Source organism: Salmo salar, chromosome 19 (genome assembly GCF_965601325.2).
Source record: "Salmo salar chromosome 19, fSalSal1, whole genome shotgun sequence".
Classification (NCBI taxonomy): Eukaryota; Metazoa; Chordata; class Actinopteri; order Salmoniformes; family Salmonidae; genus Salmo; species Salmo salar.
In genome coordinates, this window is record NC_138309.1 from 11034883 (window position 1) to 11062476 (window position 27594).

General features: G+C 43.7%; 1 protein-coding gene, 1 non-coding gene and 1 pseudogene across 3 annotated transcripts; 1 reads left to right on the top strand and 2 right to left on the bottom strand.

Moving 5' to 3' along the window:
• Positions 1–469: 469 nt before the first annotated feature.
• Positions 470–543, bottom strand: trnat-agu (transfer RNA threonine (anticodon AGU)). Its single transcript has one exon. It is a non-coding gene; the product is annotated as a tRNA-Thr (tRNA).
• A 295-nt stretch (positions 544–838) lies between these two features.
• LOC106578456 (E3 ubiquitin-protein ligase MARCHF6) lies at positions 839–26457 on the top strand. Of its 2 annotated transcripts, none has more exons than XM_014157265.3 (26): positions 839–1249; positions 1481–1577; positions 3647–3720; positions 4027–4170; positions 11396–11468; positions 11753–11924; positions 12044–12236; positions 12401–12462; positions 12578–12610; positions 13047–13098; positions 13203–13261; positions 13676–13756; positions 14404–14472; positions 15221–15295; positions 15441–15575; positions 15941–16060; positions 16340–16440; positions 16624–16761; positions 21892–22105; positions 22218–22287; positions 24125–24306; positions 24499–24633; positions 24722–24811; positions 25488–25620; positions 25711–25846; positions 26068–26457. In XM_014157265.3, exons 1-26 carry the CDS (start codon positions 1231–1233, stop codon positions 26153–26155), a joined length of 2745 nt encoding a protein of 914 aa, XP_014012740.3. In that variant the 5' UTR covers positions 839–1230; the 3' UTR covers positions 26156–26457. The 2 variants fall into 2 exon arrangements, with proteins under 2 accessions (XP_014012740.3, XP_014012739.3); XM_014157264.3 differs by having other exon boundaries at positions 840–1249; positions 1478–1577.
• Positions 26411–27355, bottom strand: LOC123729046 (arylamine N-acetyltransferase, pineal gland isozyme NAT-10-like; annotated as a pseudogene).
• Positions 27356–27594: the final 239 nt, after the last annotated feature.

Here is a 27594-nt window from a genome sequence, read left to right on the forward strand (position 1 = left end):
TCCAAACAGTGGTGAATGGAAAGAGACATCTGTTACACAAAATAGCATAATGGCATTTGGCGATTGTCATTAGTCCCGAATTTATGAGACTTTATTTATGAGACTATTTATTTAATAGAACACTTATTTGGCCACTTTATTGTTATTTCTGGCTAAAACTCATACTCTGAAACGGGGACTTTGCAGAATGAAATGTACATTTGTTCCCTTCCCGCTTAGAGTTAAGTTTAGTTTTTCTTCTGAGGCTGAAGAGAATCATGTGAATCCTAGTCACCGGCTGACCGCAAGGAACGCCTTGTTCAAATAGCGTGAGTTACATTCGTTCCTACACAGTCTGAAGTTCATCCCAACCAAAATTGAACGATTTAAAAAACGTTTTTTATTGTAGAAAATACAAACTCGTAATAATCATTGAAGTCGCCTCATCTTGTTTCAGCTGGGACACTTCCGAACTGTACTAATTTCAAAAAGGCACTGCTGAGATTCGAACTCAGGATCTCCTGTTTACTAGACAGGCGCTTTAACCAACTAAGCCACAGCGCCAGTGATGTAATAGGCATGACATAAGTTACTCATTCTTGACCTTTGGTAATGTAAGGATTTGTAAAGTATATTGTGTGCAGTTTCCACATCACATTCCAGTATGAACTGTAAAGACCAGAACGGTGTAAAGTGGTGGATCAGACATCAATCTAAAGGAAAATGGTATTCAGTCACAGACATATTGGTATGATGTAGTAACAGCTAAATACCTCAGGGTGTCACTATCTACACGTGTCAGAAAACACAAGCCCCACGTAATCTCACGTGACCAAATCCAAAAGCTGCCACCGCGGCCAGAAAGCGGCGCACACTGTCGCAAGGTATCAATGTTGTGACGGGTCAAAGAGATCTAGCTAGGTACCTAATCGTCGCCTTGAACGTGTTGAATTTAAAAGTAAAGGGTAGCTAGCTATGCTTGCTATTGATCTCCGTTTGACAACCGCTACCGGTCCAACATACATAATCGGCTTGCAGTGAAAAGGAACATCGATCGTGTTCTGACTGCGCGTGTCACGAAACAAGTCAAGACTGGGATTCTAGTGTCCATCAAAGTGGACACCATTTTATCAAGGATAGCTAGCGAGCTAGTCTATTCCAAATCGGCTAAAAACACTGGCCTTCGCGTTGTGAATGGGTTTGCGATAGCAAACTACTGCTACAGAAGAGGGGAGCGCGTCATCCAGTAAAATGGAAACGGCAGATGAAGGTAAATGTCATTTTACAGTCAGTCTAACGTTACTTGTAACGTTAGCTGATTTACACTACTGTTAGAGACCACATTGTTCAGACTGTGGGTAACGTTAGTTTACCTTGCCAACGTCAGCTGCAAACACATTTTTCGTCGGCAGACACCCAAACAGTGACATGAGCCATCGATAATAAAATGTTTCTCTGAACAAATGAACTAATATCTTCCTCTTTTGTCTGTTTGTAGCAGATATATGTCGTGTGTGTCGTTCGGAGGGGACCCCAGACAAGCCCCTGTACCACCCCTGTGTCTGCACCGGCAGTATCAAGTTCATCCATCAGGAATGGTGAGTGGCTATTTGTCTGACTTGATCACACTGTGAGTATGCAGTCATCAGGAGCAATTACAAAGAATGTCATTGAATTGGAACCTCAATATTGTTTTACTTATCAGGAGTCCACTGTATACTGTATGTAGGCCTAATATTTATAGTCCGACTATACCCCGCCACACCAGCCCCAAGTATTAGCAATAGACAAACCTCCTTACTGCTCCTCTGACATAATGGACATAGAGTAACATTTGAGTCGGTAGGAGGAAGTAACGTTAATGTTGATATACAGCTATAACATAGGTCCTAGCTGTTACCTAAGACTGTCCTGAGGTGATGGTTTTGGCCTGCGTCCAAGTGACCACCCTACATTTGTCTGCTATCACAGCTGGTTTCTCTACCTTCCCAGATGGCTTCTCTGCAGTGTGGGTCTAACAAAGGAAAAACAATTAGCTGGCTGTGCTGAAATAACGCAAAGGATAGCAGCCAGTAATTGAGACTATTTTAGACTGAAGTCTAAATGTATTTTTCCATTGAGTTAGAATGATAGGCTTAGCCTCTAGGCCTGCTAGTGTAACTCTACATTACACACACACACTCACACACAGTGTGGCAACAGCTAGGGCGCAATCACTGACTTACATAACCCAGTAGTTAATTGTTCAGAGCTGGGTAGTTAATGCCATGCTGCTGGTACATTTATTGGGTAGTGTGTGTGTGTGGCATTGGCTCAGGCAAGGCTGGTTCGGGATTTAGGAGTAGAGGAATAACAATACTGTCACTATCTCACTTTCCAACCAAGGGTGGCATAACAGAGGAGCAAACTGAAGATTAAAAAAACATTCAGGCCTAGCAACACTTTTTGGATGACAATCAGTGGCTTCTAAAATAGCCTACTTTGTTATTAGAATTAGAACCTGGAATACTGAGGAAAGTTGCTGATTTGTCACTTAGGCTATTAGCTATGAGACACAGATTAGTAATGATAAGCAGTCGGAACCCTCCTGAACTACTGTGGTGTGGTTTACTAAGCCTTTAGGTTACTGCAGGTGTGGTCACAGGGTACAGTAGTACAGCGTCATCGACATCATCCCATTTCTGAGAATATTTTTGATTTTACCTCTATTTAACCAAGCGGTTAATTTAAGAACACATTTTTAATTTCAATGACGGCCTAGGAACAGTGGGTTAACTGCCTTATTCAGGGTCAGAACGACAGATTTTTACCTTGTCAGCTCAGGGATTCGATCTTGCAACCTTTAGGTTACAAGTCCAGCAAGCTCTAACCACTAGGCTACCTGCCGCCACAAAATCTGCTCTGTCATTATGTCACTGATCTCTAATAGCACCTGTTGGGTCAGAGTACTGGTCACACACTATTCATTAAGCTGGACATATACAGTGAGGGGAAAAAAGTATTTGATCCCCTGCTGATTTTGTAAATTTGCCCACTGACAAAGAAATGATCAGTCTATAATTTGAATGGTAGGTTTATTTGAACAGTGAGAGACAGAATAACAACAACAAAAATCCAGAAAAACACATGTCAAAAATGTTATAAATTGATTTGCATTTTAATGAGGGAAATAAAATCAGCAGGGGATCAAATACTTTTTTCCCCTCACTGTAGATACCATGTTACCTAGGCTTAGTTGGTTACACTTGTATGTCATGGTGTTACTAACATGTAGGCCTAACTGGACACTAGCTGTGTGTGTGTGACGTAATATTTTATTCACATTACAGTGCAAACTAGTACCACAGAATCACGAATGCTAGACAGCTCAGGGTTACAGTAGCAAGCGTTATACTCTGTCTTATAGAAGGCATTATAGGATGGTGGGCTTATGAATGAATGGACTGAGGTGTATGTATGAGAGTCTTGTGGGCGGTTCAGTGTGGGCTGTTCTCTGTCTCACTCGCGTTCACACGCACCACACCCCACATACCACCCACGCATCACCCCATGTGAGTTGAACTGAATTGTCCTACTTGAGTGAGGAAGCCAGTATTCCATGCCTGCATTTGCACAAGTTAGTTCCTCCGCTGAAACACACCTCTTTTACTATTGTTGTTGTTTACAGTTTGGTCCAGTGGCTGAAGCACAGCAGGAAGGAGTACTGTGAATTATGCAAGCACAGATTTGCTTTCACACCAAGTAAGTACCCGTCCGTGGCATTGACCTGTCAGTCTAAAAACGTGCTCTGTTGCAAGGGGGTGACTTCAGACTGGGAGGCTCTGCCATTGAATACAGTCTTAGAAACCTGTTTTCTAACTGGAACCCAAAAGGGTTATTCAAAGTATTCTCCTATTGGGACAGACCAAAAAACCCTTTTAGGTTCTACATACTTTTTGTTATTTTTAAGTCATTTCTCAACCTTATTATTCTCTCTCTAAGTTATTGACCAAGTTTGTAACTTTGAACATGGAGTGTCTCATCCCTCTCTCTCTGTCTGTGCTCCAGTTTACTCCCCAGACATGCCCCCCCGCCTGCCCATCCAAGACATCTGTGCTGGCCTGCTGACCAGTGTGGGCACGGCCATACGATACTGGTTTCACTACACACTGGTGGCCTTCGCATGGCTGGGGGTGGTCCCCCTCACTGCATGTGAGTAGAATGACACACGCGGACACATATACACACACCAATGCGTCAACACTTGACTCTTCAATACAGTATCACTCACATAACCTGTACACACACACTAAGTAAAGTTTCAGTGTGTTCTGGTTTTACAGGATCAGGAGAATTAGAAGTGGAACAGCGTTGTAATACAATCTGTCATTTCCCAGTTCGGTAAATCCCGCTGGTGTGTTTGATTATTTGTACTAGGCTTGTCACAATGCTAACATTTTAGAAACGATACGATACCAGGCCAAGTATCACGATTCCGTGGAGAATAACGATACCACGGTGGTAAAAAAATCTGTGGCCTTCTGTTTGCTCCGTCCCCAGGACGCTTGTTCAAGTTTTCTAAATGTTCTCCAAAAACCTGGAATTGAAATTCACACCTCTACTCAATAAAACACATTGAATTTAACTGACCACTGTTCAGTATATAATAGAATAATGCATAGAATGGCTGATTTGCTCATATTTGGTGCCGTGTGGTGCCAGGACAACAACCTCTCCCTCAACGTGATCAAGACAAAGGAGTTGATTGTGGACTACAGGAAAAGGAGGACCGAACACGCCCCCATTCTCATCGACGGGGCTGTAGTGGAGCAGGTTGAGAGCTTCAAGTTCCTTGTTGTCCACATCACCGACAAACTATCATGGTCCGAGCACACCAAGGCAGTCGTGAACAGGGCACGACAAAGCCTATTCCCCCTCAGGAGACTGAAAAGATTTTACATAGGTCCTCAGATCCTCAAAGTTCTACAGCTGTACCATCGAGAACATCCTGACTGGTTGCATCACTGCCTGGTATGGCAACTGCTTAGCCTCTGACCACAAGGCACTACAGAGAGTAGTGCGTACGGCCCAGTACATCACTTGGGCCAAGCTTCCTACCATCCAGGACCTCTATACCAGGTGGTGTCAGAAGAAGGCCCTAAAAATTGTCAAAGACTCCAGCCTCTCTGCAACCGCACAGCAAGCGGTACCGGAGCGCCAAGTCTAGGTCCAAAATGCTTCTAAACAACAGCTACCCCCAAGCCGTAAGACTCCTGAACAGCTAATCAAATGGCTACCAAGACTATTTGCATTGCAAACCCCCCCCCCCCCCCCCCCCCCCCTTTTATGCTGCTGCTACTCTCTATTTAACTCTACCTACATGTGCATATTGCCTCAATACCTTGACTAACCGGTGCCCCTACACATTGATTGACTCTGTACCGGTAGCCCCTGTATATAGCCTCACTACTGTTCATTTACTGCTGCTCTTTAATTATTTGTTACTTTTATTTCAATTTTTTACTTAGGACAACTGAGCTTTGGAGGAATACGCAGATTTAAAGAGGAGTCCGTAATTTGCTTTCTAATGATCATGATCTTTTCCTCAAAGAAGTTCATGAATTTATTACTGCTGAAGTGAAAGCCATCCTCTCTTGGGGAATGCTGCTTTTTAGTTAGCTTTGCAACAGTATCAAAAGTAAATTTTGGATTGTTCTTATTTTCCTCAATTAAGTTGGAAAAATAGGATGATCGAGCAGCAGTGAGGGCTCTTCAATACTGCACGGTACTGTCTTTCCAAGCTAGTCAGGAAAAGACTTCCAATTTGGTGTTGCGCCATTTCTGTTCCAATTTTCTGGAAGCTTGCTTCAGAGCTCGGGTATTTACTGTATACCAGGGAGATAGTTTCTTATGACAAATGTTTTTTGTTTTTAGGGGTGCGACTGCATCTAGGGTATTACGCAAGGTTATATTGAGTTCCTCAGTTAGGTGGTTAATTAACTGATTTTTGTACTCTGACGTCCTTGGGTAGGTGGAGGGAGTCTGGAAGGGCATCTAGGAATCTTTGGGTTGTCTCAGAATTTATAGCACGGCTTTTGATGATCCTTGGTAGGGGTCTGAACAGATTATTTGTTGCGATTGCAAACGTAACAAAATGGTGGTCCGATTGTCCAGGATTATGAAGAAAAACATTAAGATCCACAACATTTATTCCACGGGACAAAACTAGGTCCAGAGTATGACTGTGGCAGTGTGTCGGTCCGGAGACATTTTGGACAAAACCCACTGAGTCGATGATGGCTCCGAAAGCCTTTTGGAGTGGGTCTGTGGACTTTTTCATATGAATATTAGTCACCAAAAATTAGAATATTATCTGCTGTGACTACAATGTCCGATAGGAATTCAGGGAACTCAGTGAGGAACGCTGCATATGGCCCAGGAGGCCTGTAAACAGTAGCTATAGAAAGTGGTTGAGTAGGCTGCATAGATTTCATAACTAGAAGCTCAAAAGACAAATGCAGTCATTTATTTTTTTGTAAATTGAAATTTGCTATTGTAAATGTTAGCAACACCTCCGCCTTTGCGGGATGTGCGGGGGATATGGTCACTAGTGTAACCAGGAGGAGAGGCCTCATTTAACACAGTAAATTCATCAGGTTTAAGCCATGTTTCAGTCAGGCCAATCACATCAAGATTATGATCAGTGATTAGTTCATTGACTATAACTGCCTTGGAAGGGAGGGATCTAACATTAAGTAGCCCTATTTGTGATCTCTCACATCTCAAATCTCTTGTAATAAGGACAAGAATGGAGGAGGTCTTTATTCCAGTGAGATTGCTAAAGCGAACACCACCATGTTTAGTTTTACTCAACCTAGATCGAGGCACAGACACGGTCTCAATGGGGATAGCTGAGCTGACTACACTGACTGCTAGTGGCAGACTCCACTAAGCTGGCAGGCTGGCTAACAGCCTGCTGCCTGGCCTGCACCCTATCTCATTGTGGAGCTAGGGGAGTTAGAGCTCTGTCTATGTTCGTAGATAAGATGAGAGCAACCCTCCAGCTAGGATAGAGTCTGTCGCTCCTCAGCAGGCCAGGCTTGGTCCTGTTTGTGGGTGAGTCCCAGAAAGAGGGCCAATTATCTACAAATTCTATCTTTTGGGAGGGGCAGAAAACAGTTTTCAACCAGTGATTGATTTGTGAGACTCTGCTGTAGAGCTCATCACTCCCCTTAACTGGGAGGGGGCCAGAGACAATTACTTGATGCCGACACATCTTTCTAGCTAATTTACACCCTGAAGCTATGTTGCGCTTGGTGACCTCTGACTGTTTCATCCTAAAATCGTTGGTGCCGACGTGGATAACAATATCTCTATACTCTCTACACTCGCCAGTTTTAGCCTTAACCAGCACTGTCTTCAGATTAGCCTTAACGTCCGTAGCCCTGCCCCATGGTAAACAGTGTATGATCGCAGGATGATTATTTTGAAGTGTAATACTGCGGGTAATGGAGTCACCAATGACTTGGGTTTTCAATTTGTCAGAGCTAATGGTGGGAGGCTTCGGCATCTCAGACCCCGTAACGGGAGGAGCAGAGACCAGAGAAGGCTCTGACTCCGACTCGCTGCTTAATGGTGAGAACCGGTTGAAAGTTTCTGTCGGCTGAATGAGCGACACCAGTTGAGCATTCATACAGCATTTCCTTCCAGAAGCCATGAGAAAATTGTCCGGCTGCGGGGACTGTGCGAGGGGATTTATACTACCATCTGTACTTATTGGTGGCACAGACGCTGTTTCATCCTTTCCGACACTTAAATTACCCTTGCCTAACGATTGCGTCTGAATCTGGGCTTGCAGCACCGCAACCTCGCCATATATTATGAGTACAGTGACAGCAATTAGAAGGCATAATGTTACTACTTAGCTTCGGCTGGTGGAGGTCCTGATGAACCACGTCGAGATCAAGCGTCCGGGGTGAAAAAAGTTGAATGAAAAAAGTAGAGCGAGGGGAAAATATAAAACGGTAATTAAACAGTAAAAACCGTGAAGTTGGCAGGTAGCAAAGTAAGGTTAGCAACAAACTCCACAGCAGCACGTAAACAAGTCAACTTATCTATTTTTTACTTAACACTTATTATTCTTACAACTGCATTGTTGGTTATGGGCTTGTATTCGGCGCATGTAACATAAAATTTGATTTGATTTGCAAAGGCCTACCTGTGATTTGGCTGGAGCAATCGGAGGAAGGAATATACAGTGCATTGGGAAAGTATTCAGACCCTATGACTTTTCCCACATTTTGTTACGTTATAGCCTTATTCTAAAATTGATTACAAAGTAAAACTTTTAATCATCAATCTACACACACCACCCCATAATGACAAAGCAAAAACAGCTTTTATTTTTTATCTTTTGCAAATTCCTAAAAAATACACATCTTAAATATCCCATTTACATAGGTATTCAGACCCTTTACTCAGTACTTTGTTGAAGCACCTTTGGCAGCGATTACAGCCTTGAGTCTTCTTGGGTATGACGCTACAAACTTGGCACACCTGTATTTGGGGAGTTTCTCACATTCTTCTCTGCAGCGTCGCTGCACAGCTATTATCAGGTCTTTCCAGAGATGTTAGATCGGGTATAAGTCCTTGCTTAAGACCTTGCCACGTTTGGGGGGAGGGCGGCACCATTTTTATTTTTTCAATCCAGTCGGATAAACACTCCAAACTGCCTACTCAACTACTCAGAGGCATCTGCATGGTCCTAAAGAACACTATTGTTTAAAAGATGGGCCGACAGACATGGCAGCTCTGCTTCTAGCTCCTAAGCTACTTTGCAATATTTTTTGTTGTTGTGTGTTATTTCTTAAATTATCAGCCCAGAATGTTTTTTGTGTTATTATATACAGCCGGAAATAACTTTTGGATATAAGAGCGGGTACTAATGCTGGTAACTCACCAGCATTACCACCAGGAATACGACTTTCCGGAATTGGATCCTTTGTTCGTACCCCCAGGGCAATTGAACTTATACCAGAGCCGGCTCCAAGATGCTGCCGGCAGAGTATATTACTCGCTAATGTTCAGTCTCTGGACAATAAAGTAGACAAGTTCAGGGCGAGGATCTTCTTCCAGAGAGACACCAGGGACTGGAACATACTCTGCTGTTGCGCCTTCTTCACCACACTGTCTGTGTGGGTGGACCATTTCAGTTTGTCTGTAACGTGTATGCCGAGGAACTTAACTTTCCACCTTCTCCACTGCTGTCTGTTCGATGTGGGTAGGGGGGTGCTCCCTCTGCTGTTTCCTGAAGTCCACGATCATCTCCTTTTGTTTTTTTGATGTTGTGTGAGAGGTTGTTTTCCTGACACCACACTCCGAGGGCCCTCACCACCTCCTTGTACGCGGTCTCATTGTTGTTGGTAATCAAGCCCACTACTGTTGTGTCGTCTGCGAACTTGATAGCACTGTATTATCCTCAAAGCTGGCAAAGAAGGTGTTTAGTTTGTCTGGAAGCGTGACGTTGGTGTCCGTGACGTGGCTGCTTTTCTTTATGTAGTCGGTGATTTCATGTCGACCCTGCCACATACGTCTCGTGTCTGAGCCGTTGAATTACGACTCCACTTCGTCCCTGTACCGGAATTTCGCTTGTTTGATTGCCTAGCGGAGTGAATAACTACGCTGTTTATATTCAGCCATATTCCCAGACCTCTTTCCATGTTTAAATGTGGTTTGTGCTTTCAGTTTTGCGTGAATGCTGCTGTCCATCCACGGTTTCTGGTTAGGGTAGGTTTTAATAGTCACAGTGGGTACAACCTCTCCAATGCACTTCTTTATAAACTCACTCACCGAGTCAACATATAGATTGATGTTGTTAGCGTTCCTGTGTGGCTCAGTTGGTAGAGCATGGTGTTTGCAATGCCAGGGTTGTGGGTTCGATTCCCACGGGGGACCAGTACGGAAAATAAAATTTATGAAATGTATGCAATTCACTACTGTAAGTCACTCTGGATAAGAGTGTCTGCTAAATGAATAAAATGTAAAAATGTTATCAGAGGCTGACAGGTACATATCCTAGTTCGCGTGATCAAAACAATATTGAAGAGTGGATTCCGATTGGTCAGACCAGCATTGAATGGTTCTAGTCACTGGTACATCCTGTTTGAGTTTCTGCCTTTAAGACGGCAGGAGCAAGATGGCGTCGTGGTCGGATTTGCAGAAGAGAGTGCTTGGGAGGGCTTTGTATGCATCGCGGAAGTTAGAGTAGCAGTGATTGTGTATTACACCCGCGCGTAGTGCAATCAATATGCTGTTTAGGTAGCCTTGTTCTCAAATTTGCTTTGCTAAGATCCCCAGCTACAATAAATGCAGCCTCAGGATATATGGTTTCCAGTTTACATAGAGTCCAGTGAAAGGTCCTTGAGGGCTGTCTTGGTGTCTGCTTGAGGGGGATTGTACACCACTGTGATGATAACTGACAAGAATTATCTTGGGAGATAATATGGCAGGCATTTGATTTGTAAGGAATTCTAGGTTGGGTGAGCAGAAGGACTTGAGTTCCTGTATGTTATGATTACACTATGAGTCGTTAATCATGAAGCGTACACCTCCGCCCTTCGTCTTCCCAGAGAGGAGGTAATCTCTGTCGGCGCGATGCATGGAGAAGCCTGGTGGCTGAACCGATTCCGACAACATATCCTGAGAGAGCCATGTTTCCGTGAAACAGAGAATGTTACAATCTCTGATGTCTCTCTGGAAGGCAACCCTTGCTCGAATTTAATCTATCTTGTTGTCAAGAGACTGGACATTGGCGAGTAGTATACTCGGGAGTGGTGGGCGATGTGCACGTCTACGCAGCCTGACCAGGAGGCCTCTCTGTCTGCCCCTTCTGCGGCGCAATTGTTTGGGTCGGCTTCTGGGATTAGATCCATTGTCCTGGGTGGTGGTTCAAACAGAGGATCCGCTTCGGGAAAGTCATATTCCTGGTCGTAATGTTGGTAAGCTGACGGCGCTCTTATATCCAATAGTTCTTCCCGCTGTATGTAATAAGACCTAACATTTCCTGGGGTAACAATATAAGAAATAATACATAAAAAAACGAAATACTGCGTAGTTTCCTAAGGACTCGAAGCGAGGCGACCATAACTGTCGGCGCCGTCTTACACTTGTTTGTACACTATCCACTCTATTAGGACTGTGAGGAAAACATTCAGGATTACAATATAAGGGTTTCTCATACAATTACTTAGGCTGCCCCTGCCTAAACACATTTGGCTTCAGTTGTCAGTTAATGTTTTAGGTGTTCAAATTATTCTAAGAGGGAGCTTTGCTCCTAACCAAGACTGGATTGTGGTCCTTTATGTACATCTCTCTTCAGTGTTTCCTCCAATGGTGAGATGATGCCCATAGCTCCTCTCGGTCTCCCTCTTCTCTTCAGGTCGAATCTACAAGTGTCTGTTTACCGGCTCCGTGAGCTCGCTCCTGACGCTGCCATTGGACATGCTTTCCACGTGAGTTCTGATGTCGTATCCTCCTCCTTCCCCAATCAGACTCTGTAACTCCTCACCCCCTCCTCATATGAGATGTTTTCTCCATTTCCAGTACTGTAGGTCATCAAAGAAAAGAAAAACCCACACACTGCTCTTGCTGGCATCACTTGTTTAAGCTCTCAGAGCTTTTTGATATTTTTGCATTATTCCTACCGACCTACAACAAGAACTCAGATGTGAATGCCTTTTCTAATCACAGTGTTGTAGAACATTCATCTGTCTTTCTCTCCTCCCCCTCCTGGTAGAGAGAACCTGCTGGCGGACTGTCTACAGGGCTGTTTCGTGGTGACGTGTTCGCTGTGTGCTTTCATCAGCCTGGTGTGGTTAAGAGAGCAGATAGTCCACGGTGGTCCCCCCCTGTGGCTGGAGCACCACCAGCAGCCCCAGCCCAACGCAGCCGGACAACAGCCCAACGAGGTAACACACGCACGCAAAGTAACACGTACACACACACACACACATGCAAGGTAACACGTACATGCGCACACAAGATCTCACACACACATACAGCCCCTCCATCCACATTCCTCCCCCAGGCTGCAGGTGCAGGTCAGGGAGCAGCTGATGACCCCCCTGCAGCCCCCCCTGCCCCCGCCGCCCCTCCAGCTCACAACGAGGCAGAGCCAGAGCCCCCAGACGGCCTCCCAGAACAGGGGGAGGAGCCAGAACTAGACAATGAGGAAGAGGGGGCGGCGGCTGAAGATGCGGACGCCAACAATGGAGCTCAAGGTAGGAGACTAGGGCCAGCCCTCAGCTGACGGGTAACATGGCAACGGCAATACTAAGTTATATAACATGTCTTTCTCTCCATCTCTTTCTCGCTCTATCAATCTCTCTTTATCTCTCTCGCTATCTCTCTTTCTACATCTCCCTGTCTCTCTGTCTATGTGTAGATGATATGAACTGGAATGCTCTAGAATGGGACAGAGCAGCAGAGGAGCTCACCTGGGAGAGGGTAAGACTGGTTTAGTTTCAGCAATCTCCAACACATCTGTCATGACTCAACTTCATGACACAACACTATCCATGACTACATCGATCACCTCCTAATGTCGCTCTCTACCTCTCAGATGCTTGGACTGGATGGCTCCTTGGTTTTCTTAGTAAGTATTTTACACACCTGGTATAGAGTAATATTTACACACCTGGTATAGAGTAATATTTACACACCTGGTATAGGGTATTATTAACACTTGTTATAGAGTATTATTGACACGCCTGGTATAGAGTATTATTGACACGCCTGGTATAGAGTATTATTGACACACCTGGTATAAAGTAATATTTACACACCTGGTATAGAGTAATATTTACACACCTGGTATAGAGTAATATTTACACACCTGGTACAGAGTATTATTGACACGCCTTGTATAGAGTAATATTTACACACCTGGTATAGAGTAATATTTACACACCTGGTATGGGGTATGATTAGCAGACTTAATATGGGATGTTATTGCAGTGAAGGAAGGGGTTGTCTGTTTTCTAAGCAGTAGCACTAGAAAGTAGTAACATGACATTTGTCTCGTCTTCCAGGAGCATGTGTTCTGGGTTGTGTCTCTGAACACTCTCTTCATCCTGGTGTTCGGTAAGTACACTAACACAAACTCTCTCTACCCTTCTTAAAACCAACTAGCCTGGTACGGTGGTACGCCTGGGAGCTTTGATATATCTTCTTGTTCTCTCTTCCAGCGTTCTGTCCATACCACATTGGTCACTTCTCTGTCGTGGGACTTGGCTTTGAGGAATATGTAAGAAACAGTTTGTATCATACCTCTCCTGCCTTTCTGAGCAAAACATAGACCGTATAATGATATGGAATTTTTGTGGAAAATTTGATATAAAGATTAAGACAGTGACTATTTAATTGTGTAATAGAACAATCTTTAATCAAGCAGCTGCAGGGGAAGTCTATCTCTGATTTCACAGGGAAGAACTCGAAGAGTAAATGGTTCCGTGTCCCTTATTTAGTGTTTACACAACACTTCTTTATACAAGCAACCATTCCCAGAACACAATGGCCTTGTGTTAGGGTGCAGACATACCAGGACTCTATGAAATGCATAACATCACAGTCCAACAGAACATATCCGTGGAGAAGTTACAACAGCTCACCCCAAATTCTGCCACCACAGAATGATATTGAATATGTGTGTCTTCTCTAGGTTCAAGCTTCCCATTTCGAGGGCCTGATCACGACCATCGTGGGGTACATCCTGCTGGCCATGACGCTCATCCTCTGTCACGTATCCTTCCGCCTACTGATGGGGATCACTTCCTGTGACCATGCAGTGTTACCATGGAAGACCTTTCCATTGTTTTTGTGTATAAAAGTATGTGTTTTAGAGGTTGATACGGGAGGGAAAATTAATTCCTGTCTTGTCCTGTCCCCATCCCACCACAGTTCTATAACCCCGACAACTTTCCTTTCCTGATTTAAAAAATCACTCCCGTCCCGAGCAGAAATCAGGAATAACTTCCTCCATTAGCTGCTCGTCTGTCTGTCCCCCCCTCCCTGCACTTTGCTGCAAATGAGTTTCCATAGCAAAGGCCACATTTTATGCTGGGTGCGCAGTGTTCAAGAAATGAAAGAAAGAACTGTTAGCTATCTACTTTTCCTTGCCTGTCCAGATAATAAAGGCCTATTATAATGTTTTAAATAGTGATTTGAAGACTGAAGAAGGTGTCTTAATGTTGGGAGGAGGGGCAGGGATGAAAAAAATTCAAAACGATATTTCCTTCTATCACTGCTTTTAACACAAAATAACTCCACTGAAAATAATTACTGTACTGCCCGTTCCTGTGGACTGTTGATCCTGTCCTGAACTTCACTCTAGAATTTCACTCTTGTTCTCGTGTCAACCTGTGTTTGTCCTTAACTGGTGTCTCTCAGGGGTTTGCTGCTCTGGTCAGGTTCCAGAGGTCCCGCCGTCTACTAGGGGTCTGCTATATTGTTGTCAAGGTAACATTTCGGTTTTAAATCTAGGCTTTAAATCTATTACTATAAATCTTAATTAAACACTTGAGTGTACAAAACAATAGGAATGCACTTTCTCTTTCCATGACATAGACTATGATTCCTTATTAATGTCACCTGTTAAATCCACTTCAATCAGTGTAGATGAAGGGGATGAGACAGGTTAAAGAAGAATGTTTAAGCCTTGAGACAATTGAGACATTGATTGTGTATGTGTGCCATTCAGAGGGTGAATGGGCAAGGCAAAAGAGTTAAGTGCCTTTTGAGCGGGGTATGGTAGTAGGTGCAAGGTGCACCCCCTAGTGTCAAGAACTGCAACACTGCTGTTTTTTTCCCCACTCAACAGTTTCCCATGTTTATCAAGAATGGTCCACCACCCAAAGGACATCCAGCCAACTTGACACAACTGTGGGAAACATTAGAGTCAACTGGGCCAGCATCCCTGTGGAACGCTTTCGACAGCTTGTAAAGGCCATGCCCCAACAAATTGAGGCTGTTTTTGAGGGCAAAAAGGGGTGCAACTCAATATTAGGAAGGTGTCCTTAATGTTTTGTACACTCAGTGTAGAACGACTTGACTTTAAGAGGAAAAGTAAATTAAGGTTGTAGCGCAACTTTTTTGAATGTAAATCTTCCATTGACATCAATGAATGATTTAGGAATTGTGAGTTTTCCTGCATAGTCCCTGTTGTCATGTATGTGTTTAACATGGTGTGTGTGTGTGTGTGTTCCAGGTCTCTTTGCTGGTCGTCGTGGAGATAGGAGTTTTCCCCCTCATCTGTGGCTGGTGGCTCGACATCTGCTCTTTAGTACAGACATACCTCTCTTTCTTCCTAATCCCTCTCTCTTCTTGCTCTCTCCACCTCTTTCCCTTTTTATCATCAAACATTGCTCTCTATCTCTCCTCCCTGCTTCCTTAAATAAAAACACATTTCTCTTCCATCCGTTCTGCAGGAGATGTTTGATGCGTCTCTGAAGGACAGAGAGCTGAGTTTTAAGTCTGCTCCAGGCACCACCATGTTCCTCCACTGGCTGGTGGGAATGGTCTACGTCTTCTACTTCGCATCCTTCATCCTCCTACTGAGAGAGGTAGGGGACAGGCCCTCACACTTAGGCTGAGACCCAAATGACACCCTTTTCCCTTTTATAGTGTGGTACTTTTGACCAGGGCCCACGGGGTTAGTTCTGCGGACCCTGGCACACGTACAGCCTAGTGCTAACAGAGTCGGGTATTGGTTAGAATCCGACTCTTGCCCTTCTGACTCGCAAACTCTCCTACCTTTCCTGTCTCCTCGTCACTCTCCTGTCTTAATAAAATACATAAATCCCCTTAAAACATGTATTATTATAAAAATCAAAATAAAGTAGTGCACTATATAGGGAATAGGGTGACATTGGAGACATTCTCATTGACTGCTTTGTTAGTGTGTTGATGAGTTGCTGTGTTGGGTCAGGTGCTGAGACCTGGGGTCCTGTGGTTTCTGAGAAACCTGAACGATCCAGACTTCAACCCAGTCCAGGAGATGATCCACCTGCCCATCTACAGACACCTCCGCAGGTTCATCCTGTCTGTGGTACGTACATCTACAGACACATCCGCAGGTTCATCCTGTCTGTGGTACGTACATCTACAGACACATCCGCAGGTTCATCCTGTCTGTGGTACGTACATCTACAGACACCTCCGCAGGTTCATCCTGTCTGTGGTACGATACATTGACATCAGCACTTGGTGAACACTACATTTCAGACCTACATTGTTCTTAACGAGTAGTTACATGCCAGCTCTGGCTCTGCTTTGATTTTGTGCCGATGATTAAAGGTGTGTTTGATCTCTCCTCTTGTCCCCCTAGGTGGTGTTTGGTTCTATCGTCCTCCTGATGCTGTGGCTGCCCATCAGGATGATCAAGGTCTTCCTCCCTGCCTTCCTCCCCTACAACGTCCTCCTCTACAGGTACACCTACGTGGCTCTACTGTGGCCAGCAGTGGTTGCCAACCATGGTTCTGGAGTGCTGCAGTGTGTATAAGTGTTGTATTTGGAGTGTTGTATGTTTCCTAACACCCTCCCGTCTCCTCTCCCCTCTGTCCTCTCTCTCTCTCTCTCTCTCTCTCTCTCTCTCTCTCTCGCTCTCTCCAGTGATGCCCCAGTCAGTGAGCTCTCTCTAGAGCTGTTGCTGCTGCAGGTGGTTCTGCCAGCTCTCCTAGAGCAGGGTCACACACGGCAGTGGCTCAAAGGTCTGGTCAGGACCTGGACTGTTAGCGCTGGATACCTACTGTAAGTCTATACATACTTCTATACACACTTAGACACTACTTCAGGGTACCTACTGTAAGTCTATACATACTTCTATACACACTTAGACACTACTTCAGGGTACCTACTGTAAGTCTATACATACTTCTATACACACTTAGACACTACTTCAGGGTACCTACTGTAAGTCTATACACACTTAGACACTACTTCAGGGTACCTACTGTAAGTCTATACACACTTAGACACTACTTCAGGGTACCTACTGTAAGTCTATACACACTTAGACACTACTTCAGGGTACCTACTGTAAGTCTATACACACTTAGACACTACTTCAGGGTACCTACTGTAAGTCTATACACACTTAGACACTACTTCAGGGTACCTACTGTAAGTCTATACATACTTCTATACACACTTAGACACTACTTCAGGGTACCTACTGTAAGTCTATACATACTTCTATACACACTTAGACACTACTTCAGGGTACCTACTGTAAGTCTATACATACTTCTATACACACTTAGACACTACTTCAGGGTACCTACTGTAAGTCTATACATACTTCTATACACACTTAGACACTACTTCAGGGTACCTACTGTAAGTCTATACATACTTCTATACACACTTAGACACTACTTCAGGGTACCTACTGTAAGTCTATACATACTTCTATACACACTTAGACACTACTTCAGGGTACCTACTGTAAGTCTATACATACTTCTATACACACTTAGACACTACTTCAGGGTACCTACTGTAAGTCTATACATACTTCTATACACACTTAGACACTACTTCAGGGTACCTACTGTAAGTCTATACACACTTCTATACACACTTAGACACTACTTCAGGGTACCTACTGTAAGTCTATACATACTTCTATACACACTTAGACACTACTTCAGGGTACCTACTGTAAGTCTATACATACTTCTATACACACTTAGACACTACTTCAGGGTACCTACTGTAAGTCTATACATACTTCTATACACACTTAGACACTACTTCAGGGTACCTACTGTAAGTCTATACATACTTCTATACACACTTAGACACTACTTCAGGGTACCTACTGTAAGTCTATACATACTTCTATACACACTTAGACACTACTTCAGGGTACCTACTGTAAGTCTATACACACTTAGACACTACTTCAGGGTACCTACTGTAAGTCTATACACACTTAGACACTACTTCAGGGTACCTACTGTAAGTCTATACATACTTCTATACACACTTAGACACTACTTCAGGGTACCTACTGTAAGTCTATACATACTTCTATACACACTTAGACACTACTTCAGGGTACCTACTGTAAGTCTATACATACTTCTATACACACTTAGACACTACTTCAGGGTACCTACTGTAAGTCTATACATACTTCTATACACACTTAGACACTACTTCAGGGTACCTACTGTAAGTCTATACACACTTCTATACACACTTAGACACTACTTCAGGGTACCTACTGTAAGTCTATACACACTTCTATACACACTTAGACACTACTTCAGGGTACCTACTGTAAGTCTATACATACTTCTATACACACTTAGACACTACTTCAGGGTACCTACTGTAAGTCTATACACACTTAGACACTACTTCAGGGTACCTACTGTAAGTCTATACATACTTCTATACACACTTAGACACTACTTCAGGGTACCTACTGTAAGTCTATACACACTTCTATACACACTTAGACACTACTTCAGGGTACCTACTGTAAGTCTATACATACTTCTATACACACTTAGACACTACTTCAGGGGTACCTACTGTAAGTCTATACATACTTCTATACACACTTAGACACTACTTCAGGGTACCTACTGTAAGTCTATACATACTTCTATACACACTTAGACACTACTTCAGGGTACCTACTGTAAGTCTATACATACTTCTATACACACTTAGGACACTACTTCAGGGTACCTACTGTAAGTCTATACATACTTCTATACACACTTAGACACTACTTCAGGGTACCTACTGTAAGTCTATACATACTTCTATACACACTTAGACACTACTTCAGGGTACCCCAACTGGCAGTGATTTTACATAATTGCACAAATATATTGTTGGACATTGAAGACTGGAAATTGAAAACACCAGGAAATTGGTTCAAAATTATTCCCACGCGTAATAGAGTAATAATACAGTGCCGTCGGAAAGTATTCAGACCCCTTGACTTTTTCCACATTTTGTTACGTTACAGCCTTATTCTGGATTTTTATCCTAAACAATCTACACACAATACCCCATAATGACAAAGCGAAAACAGATTTTTCAAAATAAAAAAACAAAAATATCTTATTCACGTAAGTATTCAGACTCTTTGCTATGAGACTCGAAATTGAGCTCAGGTGCATCCTGTTTCCATTGATCATCCTTGAGAGATGTTTCTAGAACTTGATTGGAGTCCATCTGTGGTAAATTCAATTGATTGGACATGATTTGGAAAGGCACACACCTGTCTATATGAAGGTCCCACAGTTGACAGTGCATGTCACAGCAAAAACCAAACCATACCATGAGAACAAAGGAATTGTCCGTAGAGCTCTAAGACAGCATTGTGTCGAGGCACAGATCTGGGGAAGGGTACCAAAACATTTCTGCAGCATTGAAGGTCCCCAAGAACACAGTGGCTTCCATCGTTCTTAAATGGAAGAAGTTTGGAACCACCAAGACTCTTCCTAGAGCTGGCCACCCAGTCAAACTGAGCAATCTGGGGAGAACCCGATGGCAGTGGTGTAAAGTACTTAAGTAAAAATAAAGTACTAGTTAAGTAGTTTTTTTGGGCTATCTGTACTTTACTATTCATATTTTGGACAACTTTTACTTTTACTCTATTATATTCCTAAAGAAAATGATGTACTTTTTTTATCCATACATTTTCCCTGGCACCCAAAAGTACTTGTTACATTTTTAATGCTCAGCAGGACAGAACATGGTCCAATTCACACACTTATCAAGAGGACATCCCTGGTCATCCTGACTGCCTCTGATCTGGAGGACTCACTAAACACATGCTTAGTTTGTAAATGATGTCTGAGTGTTGGAGTGTGCCCCTGGCTATCAGTAAATAAAATAAAAGATTGTGCCTACTGGTTTGCTTAATATAAGGAATTTAAGAAATGATTCATACTTTTACTTTTGATACTTAAGTATATTTAAAACCAAATACTTTTAGACTTTTACTCCAGTAGTATTTTACTGGGTGACTTTCATTTTTACTAGATTCATTTTTTATTAAGGTATCTTTTACTCAAGTATGGCAATTGGGTACTTTTTACACCACTGCCCGATGGTCACTCTGACAGAGCTCTAGGGTTCCTCTGGAGATGGGAGAACTTTCCAGAAGGACAACTATCTATGCAGCACTCCACCAATCAGACCTTTATGGTAGAGTGGCCAGACGGAAGCCACTCCTCAGTAAAAGGCACATGACAGCCCGCTTGGAGTTTGCCAAAAGTCACCTAAAGACTCTCAGAACATGAGAAACAAGATTCTCTGGTCTGATGAAATCAAGATTGAACTTGTTGGCCTGCCAAAGGTTTGTATGTTTGTGCTTCAATAAAGTACTGAGTAAAGGATCTGAATACCGTAATTTCCGGACTATAAGCCGCAACTTTTTTCCCAGGCTTTGAATGTCGTGGCTTAAACAATGACGCGCCTAATATATGGATTTTTCCCGCTTTCAATTTTTTTTCTCCAAAAAAACACATTCTGTGACGTGCTCAGTTTTTTTGCCGGCATGAAGCTTTCATTAGACCAATGAAATTGCCGAACGGGTTAAGGTCAAACAACTATTTTTGTTTACTGTTTAGATTAAATCGAGCGCTCTCAAACTTCCCATCATTCTGATTACGGTAGTCATTTTGTCACCCTGATTCCTGGGGGCACAACAAAGTATTTGCGGCCACTCGACATCAGTGTAAATCGTGCATTTAAGGTGGCGCTCCGTGTTCAGCGGGAGGCTTGGATGACAAGTGGGGAGAAATCCTTCACTAAAACGGGCCGCATGCGAAGAGCAACTTATGGTCAAGTCTGCCAGTGGGTCCAGACAGCGTAGAGCATTGTCAAAAAATCCACTATCATCAACGGGTTTCGAAAGGCTGGACTGCTGCGTGTTGAAGAGGGCTCAGCGGGGGATTTGCCTCCGGATGAAAGTGACGAGAGCGACAATGAAAACGATCCAATATCAGATGAAGCAATTCTGAGGCTATTCAACTCCGATACCGAAGGAGATGGTTTCAGTGCACAGGAGAAGGAAGATGGTGACCAATGACTTTCTTGGTAGGCTACTGTTTACTGCTAATTTTGTATTTTTTGTTACAAGCCGTGTTTCGTTAAAGCCTATTTATTTTTGTTACAAGCCGTGTTTCGTTAAAGCCTATTTATTTTTGTTACAAGCCGTGTTTCGTTAAAGCCTGTGTAAACTTCATTTGTTTCAATGTACCGGTAGGCACCTGCGGCTTATAGACATGTGCGGGTTATTTATGTTCAAAATAATACTTTTTTTTAAATTCAGTGGGTGCGGCTTATATTCAGGTGCGCTCAATAGTCCGGAAATTACGGTACTTATGTTAATGTGATATTTCCTTTTTTTTTTTTTTTTGACTAATTAGCAAAAAGGCCTAAACCTGTTTTTGTGTTGTCATTATGGGGTATCGTGTGTAGATTGATGCGGACATTTAAAAAAAAATATATATATACATTTTAGAATAAGGCTGTAACAAAATGTGGAAAAAGTAAATGGGTCTGAATACTTTCCGAAGGCACCGTGACCGTATACAAATGTAAGCAAGGTTTGAAATAATGTTTTAGTAAAATATTATGTCTGTTTGGGCTTCTTGTGGTCAATTTGCAGTCTACATGTTCTGGCACCCTGACCATCCGCTCAAGAAAGAATCGGCCAGCGGCTGAATCTAGTTGATGATCCCTGCACTGCTTATTCACACTTATATACACACACTCCCAAACAGTATAGTATATATTTATTAACTCTCTACCTCCTTCCCCATCCCACTCTCCTGTCCGTCTCCCCCCCACACCTACCCCTCTCCTCATTTCCCTCTCTTGTCCTCCTCCCTCCCCCCCTTCAAGAGACCTCCACTCTTACCTGCTGGGTGAACAGGAAGACAATGAGGCCAACCAGCCTGTCAACAACAACAACAACAACCCTGCTCCCGGTCACCATAACAACAACCCCGCCCATGTTGTGGGGGAGGGGCTTCATGCAGCCCATCAGGCCATATTACAGCAGGGTGGACCTATAGGCTTCCAACCCTACCAACGCCCTCTACGCTTCCCCTTTAGGGTGAGTTACACTACACATTACAGCAGGTGGACCTAGAGGCTTCCAGCCCTACCACTTCAGGAGAAGTTCCCCCCCCCCCCCCTATAATATGTCTCTTTCCTCCTGTCTGTAGATCGTCTTGCTGATAGGCTTTATGTGTGTCACTCTGCTGGTGGCCAGCCTGGTGTGTCTGACGTTACCAGGTGAGACATGGTCATGGACACGCTCCATTTATTGATTCATTTTTAGCAGACGCTCTTATCCAAAGCGACTTACAGGAGCAATTAGGGATAAGTGCTTGCTCAGGGGCACATAGACAGATTATTCACCTAGTCGGCTCGGGGATTCGAACCAGCGACCTTTCAGTTACTGGCCCAACGCTCCTAACCACAAGGCTAGCTGTCACACTTGACATGTTTCCTAATTTAAATAAAATGAGTATAATTGATTCATCTCTAGCTGTAGGAAATGTATTGTATACCTTTTTTTCTACCCTGAATGTCTAGAATAAATATTTACATGATAGGTCATTTGGTAAGTATTCAGACCCCTTGACTTTTTCCACATTTTGTTACATTACAGCCTTATTCTAAAATTGATTAAAATACATTTTCTTCCCCATCAATCTACACACACTACCCCATAATGAGAAAGCAAAAAAATTTTTTTTAGAAATGTTAGCAATTGTATTACAACTAAAAAACAGATACTTTATTTACATAAGTATTCAGACCCTTTGCTATGAGACTCGAATTTGAGCTCATGTGCATCCTGTTTCCATTGATCATCCTTGAGACTCCAACTTGATTGGAGTCTACCTGTGGTAAATTAAATTGATTGGACATGATTTGGAAAAGCACACACCTGTCTTTATAAGGTTCCACAGTTGACAGTGCATGTCAGAGCAAAAACCAAGCTATGAGGTCGAAGGAATTGTCCGTAGAGCTCCAAGACAGGATTGTGTCGAGGCACAGATCTGGGGAAGGGAACCAAAACATTTCTGCAGCGTTGAAGGTCCCCAAGTACACCAAGACTTCCTAGAGCTAGCCAGCTAGCCCGGCCAAACTGAGCAATCGGGGGAGAAGGGCCTTGGTCAGGGAGGTGACCAAGAACCCGATGGTCACTCTGACAGAGCTTTAGAGTTCCTCTGTGGAGATGGGAGAACTTTCCAGAAGGACAACAATATCTGCAGCACTCCACCAATCAGGCCTTGATGGTAGAGTGGCCAGATGGAAGCCACTTCTCAGTAAAAGGCACATGACAGCCCGCTTGGAGTTTGCCAAAAAGCACCTAAAGATTCTCAGACCATGAGAAACAAGTTTCTCTGGTCTGATGAAACCAAGACTGAACTGTTTGGCCTGAATGCCAAGTGTCACATCTGGAGGAAACCTGGCACCATCCATATGGTGAAGCATGGTGTTGGCAGCATCGTGCTGTGGGGATGTTTTTCAGCAGCAGAGACTGGGAGACTAGTCAGGATCAAGACAAAGATGAACGGAGCAAAGTACAGAGAGATCCTTGATGAAAACCTGCTCCAGAGTACTCAGGACCTCAGACTGGGGCGAAGGTTCACCTTCCAACAGGACAACAACCCTAAGCACACAGCCAAGACAATGCAGGAGTGGCTTCGGGACAAGTCTCTGAATGTCCTTGAGTGGCCCAGCCAGAGCCCGGACTTGAACCCGATCTAACATCTCTGTAGAGACCTGAAAATAGCTGTGCAGCGACACTCCCCATCCAACCTGACAGAGCTTAAGAGGATCTGCAGAGAAGAATGGGAGAAACTCCTCAAATATAGGTGTGCCAAGCTTGTAGCATCATACCCAAGAAGACTCGAGGCTGTAATCGCTGCCAAAGGTGCTTCAACAAAGTACTGGGTAAAGGGTCTGAATACTTATGTAAATGTGATATTTCAAAAACACATACCATTTTAGAATAAGGCTGTAACGTAACAATGTGAATAGTCAAGGGGTCTGAATACTTTCTGAATACACTGTATATCTGTTTCATAAGTAGCTAAAGCCTATCTGTGTACTGTAGTTTTTGCGGGCCGTTGGCTGATGTCGTTCTGGACGGGTAGCTCTAAGATCCATGAGCTGTATACAGCAGCATGTGGTCTGTACGTGTGCTGGCTGTCCATCCGCGGTGCCACCGTGCTTTTGGCCTGGATGCCCCAGGGACGCACCATCATCATGATCAAAGTCCAGGAGTGGACCCTCATGGTAAGACCAACTCTCTGCTGGAACTGTATGTGGACAAAGATATAGTAGGCTGTACTAGTTATGAAGGTGGCTGGATGGATACCTTTATGTGGTTGTGTGTCCAAGGCCAAGATGTCCATGCCATGATACTTTATGTAATATTTCAACATCCGATCATCTCGTGCCTTTAATTCTGTGTGTGGGTTTGTGTAGATTCTGAAGACCCTGGTAGTAGCATTGCTGGTGGCAGGTGTTATTCCTCTACTGCTGGGCCTGCTGTTTGAGCTGGTCATCGTTGCTCCGCTACGCGTTCCTTTGGACCAGACACCTCTCTTCTACCCCTGGCAGGTACTGAGTGTGTTAGAGAGCTACAATGCAATAGTAGTGATCACTGTATTTTAAAGCGTAAGACTCATTGTAGTGTGTGTGTGTGTAGGACTGGGCTCTGGGGGTGCTCCATGCCAAAATCATCGCTGCCATCACCCTCATGGGTCCCCAGTGGTGGCTGAAGTCTGTCATTGAACAGGTGTGTTACCTTACACCACGTCATTATTCCTTAACCCAGGGTTCCTTCCAGCTTTGGGGAACATCCAACCCCCCCCCCTCTATTTCTATGGGCACAAGCACTGTTCATGACTCAAGCTGTTCACACCCCTCTTGTTGGCAGAGAGAAAAAGCTTATTTCCTGCCATTCTAAACATTTTGTCATGGGGTGCAGAGAACATTTTGTAGTTTTAAAGCTAATTTTCTTCCAGTTCTATACATTTTGACATGTCTAATGTCTATTCATGTGATATTTGAGTGACTCAAACATTATAACAAAATCTATGGGCTTAAAAACATTATCTGACATGGGCTAGTTGATCTGGACATTTCTAAATAGCTCTAAGGTATGCAATGACTGACACGACGAGGACAACCGATGCACTACCCAATTTAAAAATTGCATTCTACCATTTACAATTTAAGAGTAATTTGAAAGCCAGACTGAGTTCCTAAAAAAGACAACACTGTCTTAACCTAATAGAATTAGAATTCTCAATCTCACACTGTTTACCCAGCTTACATTGTGACTGTAATTGAACCTGTGGAAACCAATGAGACATGTCCATTCCCTCTACATGATCAATATAGCTTTTAACCTTTTGATACTGTGTGAAGTGAGCAGTGAGGGATAACATTGCCACCTCTCCTCCTGTCAGGTGTATGCTAACGGCATCAGGAACATTGACCTCCATTTCATTATCCGTAAGCTGGCTGCCCCTGTCATCTCAGTGCTGCTGCTGTCCCTGTGTGTCCCCTACGTCATAGCAGCCGGGGTCGTACCTACCGTAGGTCAGTCGTGTGTGTGTGTGTGTGTGTGTGTGTGTGTGTGTGTGTGTGTGCGCACGCGCTAATAACACTGTACCCCTCCTTGTGTGTCAGGTGTAACTCCGGAGATGCAGATTCTGATACAGAGGAGGATCTACCCATTCCTCCTGATGGTGGTGTCCATCATCGGCATCCTCTCCTTCCAGATACGACAGTTCAAACGCCTTTACGAACACATCAAGAATGACAAGTAACCACCCACCCTTATCTCCATATCTGGCCTGTTCATTCAGGGATAGTACAACCCTGGTCCTGGGGAGCTTCAGCGTATGCAGGGTTTTGTTTCGGCCCAGCACTACCACACCTGATTTAATTATTCAAGGTCTTGATCAGCTTGACAAACTATGTAAGTGCTCTAGTATTGTGATTGACATGACTCTTCTCCCCTGTTCCCTCTCTGCCTTCCTGCAGGTACCTGGTTGGCCAGCGGCTTGTCAACTATGAACGCAAGGCGAGGGGTGCCAGCTCTGTCCCGCCCCCTAACCCTATCCCCGAGTAGTCATGTTTGTGAGGTCAACGCTTTTGGAAATGACCCTTCTCGTGTTCTCCCTCCCTCTCTCGTTCTCTCAGTGGTGTTCATGCCTTGCTTTGGTTAATTGCAACCCGAGATTTGTACATGTGTAAATACTTTGGACGCAGACTCGGTTGTCTGAAATGTAAAAGACTTGAATTAATGCAATGACCATTGTACATCTTAAAGTGTATTTATGAAATCAAACTGACAATTTGCTTCCTGTTTGTGTCCTGTTGATTGTCATGTTATAAAATTGTACATTAAAAAAATGTTTTTACATAATGGGAGTGGTGTGATAGCTTCATCTTTTGGAATAAGTGGAGATTCCAGCACATTTCAAAACTTCTCCTTTAGTATGTCACGTATCTCATCTGTCAGCTCTCTGGTGGTTTTAGTTACGTTCCGTCCTTCCTTTGAGGGGAACTGGGTGGTGATGAGTCTGTGGGCCATGTAGGTGAGCCTCCTGTTGGGATTCAGGATGGAGCAGAGAGACTTACAGAAGATGGAGCTTGGGGAGCTCTGATGGTAGCCACACTTCTCTATGAAGTCTTCTCTGTGTTTTGTATCCAGAGTGAACTTGTATAGCTCTGTCCAGAGCCCAGTTTCTCTCCTCTTCATCTTGCCACTCCAGAAAGGGCATCTCTCCCTCCTGTCTGATCCTGTACACTCTGTGGCCCTGCTGCTGGGGTTCTGCCATATCACCATGTGATGGTGTTTCTCACTTCTCCAGCTAGGATGGGGATATCGAATCCCATTTCTGACAAGAACCAGGAGAACAGCCCGTTATTATCAAAGCAGAACCCTCGGCGGCGGTGGTTAACGATTTTATCATAGAGGTGCGGGAGTTTAAGTCGCACTCGCCCGCCGCTGTGGATGGTGAGGTTCTCGAATGGGACAGTCATCAGGTGACCGCTGTGTGCACGCTGGAGAGCAGACGCACATTCCCACACTCAAATCAAAGTTTAGACCTATTTGTCACGTATATGTGATACAACAGGTTTAAACCAAGGACCAATAAATAACCAATTTGCCTTTATTTTCAATTGGAAAATAATCTTTGTAGCTGTCCTGTAGCTGTCCCATCTCTAAACCTGAAAGTGAAATAAACATCTAAGTCATTTCTATGCATCATTACTTTGAGGTGGTTTATACATTCAAACAAGAGCATGCTACCTGAGGGTCCATTCAATCTCAACTGAATAGTAGCTGTGGTGGCCATTTAGCAGTGTTGGGGAAGCTACTCTGAAAATATAGTTGACCAATTACATCACACTGGAAGTTAATCTACACTAAAGCTACCGTTAAGAAAAATATATACTGCTCAAAAAAATAAAGGGAACACTTAAACAACACAATGTAACTCCAAGTCAATCACACTTCTGTGAAATCAAACTGTCCACTTAGGAAGCAACACTGATTGACAA